Below are 14,267 nucleotides of genomic sequence, written 5' to 3' on the forward strand. Positions count from 1 at the left end.
GTAACTTTGATCAGAGGTAACTTTGATCAGAGGTAACTTTGATCAGAGGTAACTTAGAGCAGAGGTAACGGTAACTCACGGTTGGAGTTTTTCTCTGATGTATACGCGAAAAATAAAACACCTGGAGATGACTCGCTTTGTTATGAAAGACATGAGTTTTTTCCACAGCTGAAAAGTGAATGCAGCAGTCTGTCATGTAACATAACATTAAGTTGTGTGTTGCTGCTACCTGTGCACCTGCTGCTCGCTCTGCACCCACATGTATGAGGCGACAAGAAACTTGATTTTTATTAAAGCAGGTTAAATGATCACGTTTTCTTGTTAGAGATCCTCCTGTCTGAGCAGTCAGCAGCTTCTCCACCTGTCAGCAGGTGCCGGCTGCTCTCACATGCAGCTGATCCAGGTGAAAGTTCCTGCAGTAAATTCTGACTGCGTGTTAATCCTGGCAGGAATGCTCTGGATTATCCATGCACAACCTCCTGCTGATAGCTCAGGCTAACTGCTCCCCTTTGTTTCTATAAGGCATGCTACCGATCCTGAGACGTCAGTTGCTAGTTCAAAGTAAGAGCAGCTTCAGAGCAAAACTGAAACTCAGACCAGGACGTCACATCTGGATTTTTATCTAATGAGCTGTTGTTTATTGTTAGATATACTAATGTGAGGCCTCCAAAGTGTGACTCTGTCCGTCCATTAGCTATTTATCTTCAGGACCATCAGGGTGGACTCGGTGGACTTCACTCAGTGTGCGTCTCACGGTAGCTTCAGTCGCCGCTGGCAGGAAACTGTTTACAACATGTTTCACTTTACCACGCTGTATGTCGTCCCCCTGCTGGTGATGAGCTGCTGCTACAGCCGCATCCTGCTGCACATCCACCAGCAGCACCTGAGAGACAAAGGTAACACATCTGTGAACAACACCTGTAACGCATCTGAACCACACCTGTTCTCAGCCATCACAGCTGATTTGTTGTATGATCAGCAATGTAGACACTCCCTCTTTCAGCAGGTGAGTCGCCCCTGCGTCGCAGTGGCACCGACATCATCCCAAAGGCTCGGATGAAGACTCTGAAGATGACGGTGGTCATCGTGCTGTCCTTTGTCGTGTGCTGGACGCCATACTACCTGCTGGGGATTTGGTACTGGTTCCAGCCCGACATGCTGCGCATCACACCGGAGTACGTCCACCACGCCCTCTTTGTGTTTGGGAACCTGAACACCTGCTGCGACCCCATCATCTACGGCTTCTACACGCCGTCCTTTAGGGCCGACCTCGCCGCCTGCTGCCGCTGGGTGAGGAGTGATGCGGACCCTTCGTCCCAATACATAGACCGAATGTCCACCAGAGAGGGTCCTCACAGCAGGGAGCACGAGCCGCAGCCCTCCACCAACAACCAGACTGCAGCAGATCAGCCAATGAAAGCACGTGACTTTAGCATGTGACTTATGCTTTGTGTCAGGTGATTTTTATTTGCAGGCGCCTGAGCAGAGTTGTTGCCACAGAATCAGAATAACGCGGTCATTTTGTCTGCATGTTGACTTTATCAGTTTAGATCACATGGTTTGTCACGCCCTCCACAGATGATGCTCAGAGAGAAAGCGCTGACCTCTGACCCTTGTGTCAGGCCTTTAAGAGAAGTGACTGCAGTCAAACAGCAGCAGCATGCTGATGCCTCTTGATTACAAATTAAAGTGCATCTTTTTTTCTCATTAATCTCAATCAATCATTAATCTCATCTGAATCCACAGAGCAGCTTCTAGTGTCTGGATGACCTCGTCAGGGACACCTCCAAAATGGACGTGCTCCCTCTGTGAACCACAGGGTGGAGCTCTAAGACAACAGGATGTGTCTGCATCCAGAGGCTGTATAGGCGTGGCATACAACAACATCAAATCTCACTCATTCAGAGCTCAGCCTTCTCAATCTGTTAGTATGGTGACCTCACAGCAGTCATGTTATTGGTTAGATGATGTCTGACAGCACAAACGTGGTCCAGAGATCCAGTTCAGCCAAGCGGACAGCGAGCAGCTACAGCTGCCTGTTTCACCATCCACTTGTTAGTCAAGGAGGTCACGCCCCTAATGATGCAAGCTTTAAGCCTTAATCCAGTTCAAACAGGTGACCTGTGGGGGCATGGAAGTCTCTGGGGACTGACTCACTGGTACATCTGCTGGATGTTAGAGGAACTGCAGCTTTGGAGGTTCAAATGTGACCATACCCATGATGTGACTCATGCATGTTTGTTTGTGTTTCAGGTTTTTAGCAATGTTATCATCCTTGGCAGTGTTGGGGTAGTTACTCAAGAAAAGTAATGGATCACACATTAGCTTTTACTTTTCTTAAAAGTAATGTAGTAACTTATTTAATTCCTCGCCGGAGAAGTATGTTGTCAGACTACTGGTTACATTACTTTCTGATTTCTCTACAAAATGACCTCAAACCCATTGTTACCAGTTACCTACAGGCTACAGTCCCACACACCAACGCAAAGCCCTCCTAATGACCGCACACATATGGACTTTGGTTTTTAGTTTATCACTTATTAACTCAAATTAAAGATGAGCTCATAAGTTCAGGCTCTGGATGCTGGGCTAACGTCTGCTTTAACAACACTCTGGGTTCTTGGCTAGCTTAGCGTTAGCATGCCACCCGTTCACATGTTAGCAAAGTGTCTGTAACGTGGGCTGTATTCAGTGGTCGACAGGAGGCAGCTGACACACTCAGCAGGACAATCAAAAGCTTGCAACCATAGTGGCAGTGGGAATTCCACAGTGTTTGTCCTTTAATAAACGCCAACCTTATAAGACTGGCTGAACGGCTGCGGTCTCATCATACATGAAGTGAGCAGAGTTCATACAACCAACATACAGTTCATACAACATACTTTGAGTTAGTGAGGTAACGATATGAGGTCCATGTGTGAGCACGCCGCTCTACAGAGGGCAGTGGTGAATACTTGTGACATCACTAAACATCAACTTACGCTGTCTCAAGGAGACACCGCACTATTACGACTGTTACAAGTCAAAGTTGTGTTAGTAGAAAAGTCTGGTTGTTTGTGTCCTGGCTGCACTTTCCACTCTACCGTCTTCCTGTCCTTTTGTGTAGTAAAATAAAAGCAATGCCCACATCTCCACTCCTCGAACGCTATCGCTGTGCTGCTCCACCATTGTCCTCCTCCTGCACATGAACTGAATCAGCTGACTGTACCATACAAGAATGTTTTCTTTCTGTCCAGCTGGCACTATCTCAAGAACTTGTTCAATGAAAGTAATGACATAATTGCAACTGTAATGCGATTACATTACTGCATTACTGAAATGTAATGTGATTACAGTAACTTGTTACTTTGTAATCCCTAACACCCAAAACTGGCCGTGGAGTTCCTCGGGGTTCTGTGCTGGGACCAGTGATCTTAATGTACGCTTCCCTTATTTAATACTATTTGAAAACACTGCATCCATTTTTACAGCTATGCAGATGATACCCAGGTGATATCCGGGTGTTAAGGTGAGGTACAAAAGTACTTCACCTCACACCTGCACCAGCTGCTCGGCCATCAATCTCTTGCTGCACAGTTTTAGTGCTGATGCAGTCACAAATCTGTTTAACGTGTCTTTATCGGCAGTTCACATGACTGTACATTAAACTCACCTTGTCAAACCTCAGGTGTCGCTGCACGAGCAGCTTGTCCGCTAAATAAATGATCAACAAAGACATGTTTTCTACTTCAGCTTTATTTGGTTTTTATGTGTCTGAACAGCAGAAATTAGGACAGAGAAACAGTCTGTGGAGAGAATCTGCAGCACAAACAGGAGGCTCTGAATACGAGAGCTCAGAGCTCGGTTTAAAAAGCAGTTTAAAGCTTTGGGTGCTTTTATTTTTGTGACACATTATTCAAACATCTTTATAGAAAAAACAGAATCATTAAAGCATCATTTCTCTCATTGGTTCTAGGCTTCAGTCACTACGATCGCTACATCTCAGGTTTAGTTTCTACAGTGTGTCGACAGCAGGAGGTGGACTCAGCTCGGACAAACAATAAAACAGGTTTTTATGCACAGCATGGCTTTGACATCACATATGGCTTATGGGTAAATATGGCTGTTTAATCAGAGGCTCTACCTTCAGCTTGGAACAGCTTTTACAACTCTACAAATATCTTCATATCAGCTACAAACATAAAGAATCAGAAAAAAGTCAAACTGGAAGAATCATAATATTATTAGAATAAAAATACAAATTTTAATGTCTTTATTTTGGCAGCTTTCCTCTTTGCTGCCAAACGGCAGCGACGGAAAGATAAGAACAAACGGAAAGCGGAAAGTTCTAGAAAAAGAACAAACTCAACAAAACACCTGAAAACTTTACTTTTAGAAACAATCGTCTCATTTCGGAGCAGAGATGAAGACAGCGGGGAGCTCTGCAACCTCTGACCTTTGACCCTGAAGACAGCAAGGAGGGTGTTTTGTTGAACTGGGGGAGGAGGTCAAAGGTCCAAAATCAAAGACACTCTCACACAAAGATGGCTCACGACAGTTTTCACCTACGCTAGGGATGTCGAACTCCAGGCCCCGAGGGCCCTGGAGGTTTTAGACGTGTCCTTGATCCAACACAGCTGATTTAAATGCCTAAATGACCTCCTCAACATGTCGTGACGTTCTCCATAGGCCTGGTAATGAACTCATCATGTAGTTGAGGTGTGTTGACTGTGAGATCCAAAACCTGGAGGACACTGGCCCTTGGAGTTCCCCACCCTGACCTACACTTTGGCACAGTTTACACTCTGGTCTGTTAAGTCTGGGCTTTAAGGAGGAGCGCTGGCTCCAGGAAAAAGGTTGAGATTCTTTTCTGCATCAGTGCGACTTAAAACATCCTAAAAGGTTTTAAACAGAAAGCAGTTCAATAGCATTCAAATATGACCCTTTATTTATGGGTGAAAACGATATTTGAAACAGGTGTTTTCAGGTATAGATCTCCGCATGTTTTAGGAAGTGAGTCCTGAACAGATGAGAAGAGCGAGGACTTAAGAAAATGATCACCACTGCCTGTAACGCAGGTGATGAAGGTTCTTTAGAGGACGGAGGAGAGCAGCGTGAGTAGAAAGAAAGCATTGAGAACCACAACTGTCTCAGCCAAGGACCACAAAGCACTTTCACATAAACTGTTATAGTGACGCTGCAATTAATGAGGGTGGAGGTGAGGCCAGAGAAGAACAGAGTTCCTGTTCTCCATGGTTTCTGCCATTTGTAGAGCTAACTGTTGATTACACGGTTTTAAATGGCGAGTGATGGTGGTGCACCAATCAGCATGCACTTTGTCACTCAGAGAGTAAAAGTCCTGAATTAGCAGCTAGACAGGTTCCAAGAACTTTGGCAGTTTGTACTTCCTGCAGTGTGGAGTGACCACAGCTACGAAAATGTTCCCGCAGTCCAAAAGCATCTATGGTGGCGTCATGGTTTGGGACTGCTTCAGTGCATACAGACCAGAACAGCTCACCATCACTGATGGAATGATGGATTTGGACTGAGAAGCAGGACATCTGCCTGTGGATTGAATCGTGCAGCAGAGACAACAACCCTCAGCTCACAAGGAGAACATTAAAGAAACGTTCAGGTGAGGAGATGAGTCCTCGGGGCTGATGGCCAAGCACAGCGTTCATGTACTCGAGGTGATACCGGATCATTTTCATCAGCAAATCCAATCTTTTCATTCTGTTTTTCTACTCTTTTAACTTGTTTTAGATAGCACCAATGCCAAAACATCAAAAACCAAAAAGAGTTCAATGTTCCCTGCAGAGAGAAAATATCATTTATGAGTTAAATTTGAAGAATGTATGTTTGGAAGAAGGACACGTTTCTAAAACATGGACGATTTTTCTCTGTTGGAAAATGTTTGCACGGATCAGACACGGGACCTGGTCCCGGTCACAGAGGGCTACAGTAAAGTCCTCAGGATCAGGAGGTCAGGGGGTCGGAGGTCACTCGTAGAGACATTAATCCGCACAGAGTGAGCATGCTCTGTGGCGTAAATACAAACATAATATCTGGATATTTCTGAGCTTTTGGTCAGCGCGGCTTTATCCTTCATTTATTTGGTTTTCCTGACAGCTCATCCTACCACGACATAAGAAAATATACTTTCACTCCTTTTTCCAAAGTCTTTGTGTGAGACATAAAATGTGATGGCGAGGAATTATTTTGGTTTTGTTTGTTCTTCGACTCAGACAGGAGCTGGAGTGAAAACAAACAGGAAATGCAGGTAAACTAGTTTTTCTTTTCTTTGGAAGGCATTCAGCTCATTTTAAATAATATTTGGCTGAACTCTACAGAAAGCTGCTCTTCATCTATATTCATTTGATGCATTAAAATACATCAGAGGTCAGTTTAGACATGGCTCATGGGGCTGTACACACCTGTGGGCAGGTAACGGGAAGTGGAAGCCCTTGAAAACATAAAAAAATTCATTGAAATCGGGACAGACAAGGCCAGAGAGGTCCCACACTTTCCTGTCTCACCTTTCCCAGGTGAAGCAGTCAGATCTTCTCAGGTACAGAGCTGCTCTTCCGTCCCTCATCAGCAGAAGCAAAGATGTCTACAGACAGCGAGGGATGGATCCAGAGCAACGAAGCCAAGGTCTCGTGGGCAAAAAGGTTAAAACAGGGAAAAGGTCCCAGAGGAGGCTTTTGGTTTGAGGTAGGTTAGCTTGGCCTGCAGCGGGAGGCTAACAGCAAGAGGTTTGGCATGAAGCCCGAGGTAGCTCTCTTTGGGGGGAAACAGTTTGGTGGAGGAGTTGGAGAGGGGAGGGGAGGAGAGGCAAGCCGACCGTGGGCCTCGTCCACATCCTGACCGGAGGCGAACGCGACGAGACAGACAAACACTGAAAGGCTAAAGCGGAGCAGAGGAGCGTTAGCGTCCTCTAAGGTTACCTGCTGACCAGAGAAACAATAATTCCCTTTGGCTCTGGGCCTCTGAGGACCGGCAAACGGCAGGTAGAACACCTTCTCAGGTGCATCTCAGAGGCCCGTCTCTGGTCAAGCCGGCAAAAGGCCTCATCGTCTCTGGAAACTCGGCACCGTCGGTGACTAAAACAAAATGAGCCCAAACTAAAGAAAAAAGCTTTTGGTTTCAACAGGAAGTAAGCATCAGCATCTCCACGCACAGGGGGAGGAGCCAGAGTCATGTGACCAACAATTTGTGTGTTTACAGGTGAAGAATTGCGCTTTGGTTTTGATCTGGAGACAACCTCATTTGGGATTGGTGTCACAGCAGTCAAGTTCAACGGGTTCAGTCTCCCTGTGGGATCAGACGCCACCTGGAGCTTCCTCAGACAAATCATCATCATCATTATAATCTATGCGTTAATCTCTTATCCTAAATGTGGTAAGGCTGTCAGGAGGAGAGGAGGTGCCACAGGCCGGCGTCCGGGGGTGGGTGGGGGGTGGGGGGGAAATGTGTGGTGTTTTATCCGGTGCCTGTGCCCAGGTGAACAGGTAGAGCAGGTTCAACCATGACCATCAATGGAGGAAGGGTGGAATCGCATCTCTGTAGGCGGAACAAGGGAGAAGGGGGTCATTGACAGGAAGGTGTTTCCTCAGGCAGGTATTTGACCCCGAACTCTGGATCAGGACCATCCCTTAATAATCATCCAGGCGTGTGTGTGTGTGTTTACCTGGCTGAGCTCGAAGCTCTCAGGTGTGTGGCCTTTAGGACCACTGACGCCATTCAGAGTGGGTGGAGTCTCCCAGCTCTCCCCCTTCCTGCAGAAAAAACTGAGCACAGAATACAGTGAGAATGATGAAGACGATGATGGCGGTGGTGGTTGTGAGGACGGTGAGGACGATGATGGTGAAGGCCTTACTTGCGTCTGTATGCCAGCAGGACGAGCAGCAGGCAGCAGAGGATGCAGGCTAGGCCACTGTGAAGGCCGACCAGCAGAGCGGACGTCGAGCTGTCAGCCTGATCGCAGTTACAGCTTGAACCAGCTGAGGGCGACAAACATCACATGTTACACTGCTTCCATTGGTGACGGTGTGCAAGAGGTCAGAGGTCAGGCTCCTACCTGCTGCAGCTCTCTCTCCCTCTGCCAGAGATACAAGGCGGCGGTTGGACGGACTGTCTCCGTTCCCGTTAAACGCCACCAGCTGGATTTCGTAAATGGCCACCGGCTCTGCAGGAAGTAAACAAACAGATTATCACAACGCTGTATCCACTTCCTGTCGGGCTGCCTGTACACACCAGCCTCATACTCACCCAGGTGGGAGATGGTGTGGGTGTTGATGTGTGCTGGGAAGGTTTCCTGCCCCTGCACTTCTGGGTTGGAAACACTGCGGTACTCCAGTCTAAAGCCCTCCAGCTTCCCCGGCTTGCTCGGAAGCTCCCAGTACACCTGCATGGCGGTCTGGTTCAGGACCTTAGTGAAGAAACTGGGAGGACTGGGAACTGTGGGGCAGACAGTGCCTGCGGTCATTCACAGAGACAGCATCTCCAAAACGTTTAAACATGGTTTTATTGTGATCAGAGCAGGTCTACCCCACCCCAGGCCCGCACCTCTGAGGTCAAACTCTGTTCATGACATCAACACATCAAACAGTGTTTCTGCATTCATCCTCTGAAACATAAAGATGGTGCTTAAAGCCTCAGGCTGGGTGGGTGTGCCCTCTGCTGGCAGATGTGTGGAGCTGCACCATCCTTCTATCAAACGTCTGATCAGATTACTGTTCACTAATATGAAGCCAATCCTTCTCTTTGTGTGTGGTAGGAAGCGCTGCCCTTACACCGATGCATCTTTACCAGAAACTTTTACCATCCTACAAATCTACAGCTTCATCAGCTCCATTCAGGACCAAGCTGCAGACCTTCATAACAGGCTTCAGCTAATGTTTTCACGTCATTGTGAGTAGATCTGAAACACCTCGTGAACTCAGACCCAGGAGATTACTTTTAGGTGGAGGTCCTTTTCCGAGGCTGGAATGCTGTGGCGCCATCTTCAGATGGCGAGGTTTTATAGATATTAGATATAGCGTGAGTGTTTTCAGTGTTATCAGTCAGAGGTGACCTACCACCGCCCAGCGTGCTGGCCATGATGCTGTCAGACTGCTGGCTGCCTCCCAGCGCCGAGTACGCCTTCAGGTAGATGGAGTAGGTGGTGGCAGCTTCCAGGTTGCTGAATTCGTGTTTGAAGGTGGTTTTACTGACGGCCTCCTGCAGCTCAGCACTGTCCGGCTCTGAGGAGGTCACAGATCAAAGGTCAAACAGGTGAAAGCAACCACAGTCGGTGATGGTGCTGCAGACTGATTGATTGGGATTATCGGTTACACGCACCAATCAGTCTCCAGGCAATCAGGAACCAGTAATTATGCCCCCACAGAGAAAGTTCATATCACGTCATTACCCTTAAATCTCATTTCTAGTCTCCTCACACCAACGATCTCAGACTTAAAAATACCAACCCCACCCTTCTCTCACCGCCCAGTTTCCTGATGTGCAGGACATATCCGATGATCTGCTGGCTCACATGTTCTGCCGGCTGGTCCCAGGTCAGCTGCAGGCTGCTGGAGCTCAGCGCTGCCGCCTGGAGGCCGCTGGGGGCCTCGGGCAGCTCTGAGCCCTGGCTGATGGCGAGGCGAGCGCTGGCCTGATTGGTGCCAGCGCTGTTTTCGGCAATGCACTGGTAGATGGCTTCATCCTCGGGGGTGATGCGGGTGATGGCGAGCGTCCTGCAGGTGGTGGCAGAGAAGAGGTGGGACGTTAAACCGTGCAGTAACCTCACAGAGAGAAAGACCTTCTGAGCGTAAACAGAAGGATCTCACGTGTTCCCGTTGGTGAGCTTGACGTTGCCGCTGGGTATCAGCAGTTTGCCATTCTTCAGCCAGATGAGGTGGGGGTCGGGGACGCCAGACGCTGTGCAGCTGAAGACGGCGCTGGCCCCTGCTGGTCTGGAGACAGACTGTGGCCACTGAACAAACTCTGGAGGAGCTGCGGTCCAGAAGACAGAGCGTTACAATTTCAACACAGGGCAAACCTGAGCTGGTGGTTTACCCTCTGAAAACTTATTCTCTGTGAGGCCTGTGGGGGGATGTGCCGCAGCACCATCACGAGTGGAGACGACCAGGAAAACTGTCAGGATCAGACAGACTGTCATGATCCTGGGTCTTTTGACCCAGCGTTTTAAGTTTGAGTTTATTTTGTTCATTAGGTTATCTAAGTTCATTTGTTTATTAGATTCCCCTTGTGTTTCCAACCCCTGTTAAGTCTCCCTTGTCCTTCATGTGCTTCACGTCTGTGTTTCTTATGTTGTCATGTTTGCGTTTCATTATGTTTCCCATTTTATTTTGAAAGAGGTCCTGTGTCCCTGCATTTTGTTTTACTCTTCCCCTGTGGCGTTGTTATGTTCATGTTGATCTACTGTGCCTTTCTGTTCCATGTTTCAGGTCCCAATGTTCTGTCTCCTCAGTCTGTTAAGTCCACATGTCTTGAGTCCCGTCAGTGTGTTTCCTGTTTTACTTTCACAGTCTGTCCTATGTTAATGTTTCTAGTTTTGCTTCCCTTGTCTCGTCCTGCCTAATTACTCCCAGCTGTGCTCTCCTCCTGTGGCTCATTCCCCCTCGTTATCCCTCAGTGTATTTAAGCCCCATGTTTCTCTTTGTCAGGGTTGCGTCCTCCCTCATAGCTGTGTGATTTTTCCCCGTTGCTCCTTGTGCTTTAGTTTTCCTAGTTTCGTTTTGTGTTGTTTTTCGTGTCCCACTCCACGCCAGAGATAAAGCTGTGCTTTTTGAGTTTAGTTTTCGTCTCTGCGAGTTTGCGTTTGGGTCCTACTCTTGCCTGCACACAGCCGTATTGTGACACAGACGTGCTCATTTTATCTAAAGAACCTCAGAAATACCACAAGTGAGGAACGCTATCAAACATCGTAGCAGCGCCGTAACGGGGAGAAAAGCCACGAGCCCAAGGTCAAAACGCTAACACGTATTTAATTTGTATTTAATGTAACTGTAACAGAGGTTTATACATGTCTTCAAAGGTGATGCTGAGTCTTTGGAGCCACCTGGTGGATGAATAACTCGCTACATAAAGCTAATCACTAAAAACGCATCATGTTATCATCACACGCCGTGTCCTCAGAATGAAAACTTGAGCTTGTGTCTCTGTTATCTTTGAACAGCACTTTGACCTTTGACCCCACCACCACACACACATACACACACACAGACACAGCTGTCTGTCTCCACCCACTTCATCTCCATGGCTACAGGGAAACCGTACACACACATCTCTGTCACCCCACAAGAGCCCCGCCTCCTCCCACTCTGAATGGAAAGAGGGGGAGGTCAGGGGTCAGAGGTCACAGGGGAGGGGAGAGGGATGAATAGGAGTCATTTATAAAAGTGTGTGTGTGTTGCTCTTGAACTTGGGGTTCTGTATCTTAGGAGGTCAACGGTCATTATCCCTCCACAAATAAAATGTATTTATGTGTCCACCCCCATATCTGACACACACACACACACACACACACACACACACACACACACACACACTTTTTATCATTTTTAGCAGGACTGTATTTTGTGTATTTGTACTTTCCTATTTTCTGTTCTGTTTCTGTGTTGTTGTTGTGTGGGCTGTACGCCAGCCTGAACGATGCACGGCAACAATAAAAGACTTTATCTTTAAAAACTCTTCTGATTAAACTGCTGAGAATATTTTTGTTCATTTTGCGTCTCCTCGCTTTTATTTTCGTGTCTCTGATTGACATGTTTGTCACGCGTGCTTTTTGTTTGCAGTTAGTTTCACAGTGGCACACGTGTAAAACGATGAAGTCGTCTTTGTAAAAACAACTCAGATGTGATAAAATGATAACTCACACCAGCTACAGACAAGAAAACGACGCACCCTGAAACTAACAATAGAAATAAGCTGAATTAAACACAACAATAATGATAATAATAATAATAGAAGAAATGATTTGATGTTAATGCGGACGTGTCGGTGAAAAGAAGGTTGTTACGGTGGCTTCTTCTTCCTACTGTTTAGGTCTCTGTGGGCGCTGCCGCTGATGATGTGTGAGCCATCTCCTCTGGATGCTGTTGTGTAACAACATGTTCGTCACATACTGTGTGAGTGGAAAGCACTTTGGGTGGTTTTACTTGTGCGTTAAGTCAAACTGACTTCAGATGGGTGCATGAGGGATGAACCCTTTCATGCAGGACAAGAAAAGCTGGATCATCACACAGAGCAGGAGCCGCGGTCGGGTTTAGACCGAGGCCGTCTGTTGTGGCCCTGCCCGTTTGTGCACTCGTGTTTGTGGTGAGGACAGTCTGCAAGTCTGAGTGTCAGAGTAACAGACGGAGTTTCAGTGGGAATAAAGTCCTCATTGTGAAGTGGGGCTCTTCTCATGCTAATCCAGATTCTCATGAAGCTCTCAGTCACACACACGTTCACAATGGGCCTGTGTGACCTCTGACCCCTCCTCCTACATGACCTCTGACTGAGCTGCAGCTGAGCGAGCAGGACAGGAGTCCCTGAACGTCTCACACGTCTGCATGGAGCTGCAGAGGAAACTCTGATCGGAACCACATGGAGTCCTCGGGGCTGTGCGCTGGTCTTTCCACCGTGTGTGGGAAAACACTGTGCCTGCTGCGTAGATGACACGTGGCTGCACGCACCCAGAAACTGCAGGAAAAGCTGCAGCCAGTGCGTTTTTCTCCCACAAACTCACATATAAGATCATCAACACCTCACGGTTTCAGAAACAAATGCGTCTGACGCGCTCATGTGAACAGGAAGTGAACTCTGAGGTGCTGCTGTCACCTCTCTGATTTACAGAGAGGGTCAGAAGTCACATGTTGGGGGTGAAGAGTCCGACAGCAGCAGGCTGAACTGAACTCGACACACAACCAGTCAAGTTCAAGAGCTGACAGATGAACACACACGCACACTGCATGTGTGTTTGCACACTCGACATGATGAGGTGAAGCTGAACAGATGGAGCGGTTGCTCTGCAGCTGCTCGCCGCTGTGTTCGCAGGAAGTCTGCCTCAGGCTTGTTCTGAGGATCTTATTGGTCAGTAATCGCGTTCTTTCCTGTTCCACCTGAGTGCTCGAAGCACTGCCTCATTCACACATAACACCAGCACTTTTTTCTGCACCTGTACTTCCTGTCTGACGTCCTCACTCTGGTGGATGCATCTGAGGGCATCTTTCCCAGGAATATTTGGGACTGAGTCACTGATCTTCCTATTAGTGGATGATTGGCTCTACATCCTACGCGCCCAACTTTCAAGGAGAAGTGTCAGTCATGAAGGAGCAGCAGGTTTGTTTCAGTCTGCACACCAATCATTGATGAGGGGCCAGCAAATCAGACTCGCTGCCCGCCATCTGAGTCACTTCAGTACCAAAAGCTGCTCCTTCAGGAGAACCAGAACCAGAACTCGCTTTGAAAGGAGGACAGAGAATGACTCATTTTCAACCAGCAGCAGTTCCTTCATCGCTGTGCCTGACCGACTTTCTCTGATAATCACAACCATTCCGAATGGATTTGTCTGAAACTTAGTGTGAATAGAAATAAAGGTTTATTCAAACAGAACAAACGGCGTACATCCAGAAATGTCCCTCAGTCTGAAGATCAAAGATCTGACCTGCAGGACTTCTAAGGTGAAAAGTTTGAATGTTTAAGGTGAGGACAGCTCGGTCACATTTGGCCAGCTGATGTGTTGTTGCTGTGTGCAAGCGTACCTACCTTGTACAACGAGGCGTCCAAGCGCCGTCCTCCTGGACCTGCTGCCCGGTCTGTTAGCCGAACAAACGTAAACGCCTGAGTGCTGCAGAGTGGCATCAGAGATCATCAGGTTTCCTGTTCCCAGAACCTGGATCCCCTCCACGCCAATGGACCGGCCGTCTGACCGCACACAGACACCATCATTAACACAGCTGATCTTAACAGGTAATCAATACTAATGATTGGATCAATGAGTGCAGGAGGAGGCGTTACCGAGGCGACTCCAGGACACGATGGGCCGGGGGTTTCCTGTGGCAACACACTCCAGGATGGCGGTCTGGTGGACATTGATGGTGAGGTTCTGAGGGCCGGACAGGATTACGGGCTCCTTGTAGATCCTGGATCCTGCAGCTGTGTCCAGAAGACCAGAAACCCTCAAAAACACCCAAAGACTCTGTTTACCCTCACTCTAGACTCTTTCTACCCTCAGTCCGGACTCTTCTACCCTCATTCAGGACTCTTCTACCCTCAGTCCGGACTCTTTCTACCCTCAG

At 47.8% G+C, this 14,267-nt stretch overlaps 2 protein-coding genes across 2 annotated transcripts in view; one reads left to right on the forward strand and one right to left on the reverse strand.

Annotated features, from left to right (window-relative positions):
• Nucleotides 1-388: 388 nt before the first annotated feature.
• Nucleotides 389-3,009, forward strand: gnrhr3 (gonadotropin releasing hormone receptor 3). Its single transcript, XM_013913594.1, has 3 exons — nucleotides 389-403; nucleotides 695-896; nucleotides 1,007-3,009. The coding sequence occupies exons 1-3, from the start codon at nucleotides 389-391 to the stop codon at nucleotides 1,438-1,440; spliced, it is 651 nt and encodes a 216-aa protein (XP_013769048.1). The 3' UTR covers nucleotides 1,441-3,009.
• A 4,845-nt stretch (nucleotides 3,010-7,854) lies between these two features.
• Nucleotides 7,855-14,267, reverse strand: part of LOC102207906 (immunoglobulin superfamily DCC subclass member 3-like) — an 11,677-nt gene continuing 5,264 nt past the window's right edge. Inside the window, exons 6-13 of the mRNA XM_013913595.1 lie at nucleotides 13,987-14,111; nucleotides 13,735-13,893; nucleotides 9,810-9,975; nucleotides 9,466-9,716; nucleotides 9,060-9,224; nucleotides 8,251-8,439; nucleotides 8,060-8,167; nucleotides 7,855-7,982 (exon numbers count right to left, since the gene is read on the reverse strand). Of these exons, the coding sequence (XP_013769049.1) occupies nucleotides 7,855-7,982; nucleotides 8,060-8,167; nucleotides 8,251-8,439; nucleotides 9,060-9,224; nucleotides 9,466-9,716; nucleotides 9,810-9,975; nucleotides 13,735-13,893; nucleotides 13,987-14,111 (1,291 nt within the window). The remainder of the gene's footprint in view (nucleotides 7,983-8,059; nucleotides 8,168-8,250; nucleotides 8,440-9,059; nucleotides 9,225-9,465; nucleotides 9,717-9,809; nucleotides 9,976-13,734; nucleotides 13,894-13,986; nucleotides 14,112-14,267) is intronic.

Source organism: Pundamilia nyererei, unplaced genomic scaffold, assembly GCF_000239375.1.
Source record: "Pundamilia nyererei isolate P.nyererei 1_Seehausen unplaced genomic scaffold, PunNye1.0 scaffold00139, whole genome shotgun sequence".
NCBI classification, from domain to species: Eukaryota; Metazoa; Chordata; class Actinopteri; order Cichliformes; family Cichlidae; genus Pundamilia; species Pundamilia nyererei.

What these genes read in the sequence shown, in the direction of transcription:
- gnrhr3 (XM_013913594.1), top strand. An exon ending in GCAGCACCTGAGAGACAAAG is followed by an intron (nt 897 to 1,006) that starts GTAACACATCTG and finishes CTCTTTCAGCAG; the next exon opens with GTGAGTCGCCCCTGCGTCGC.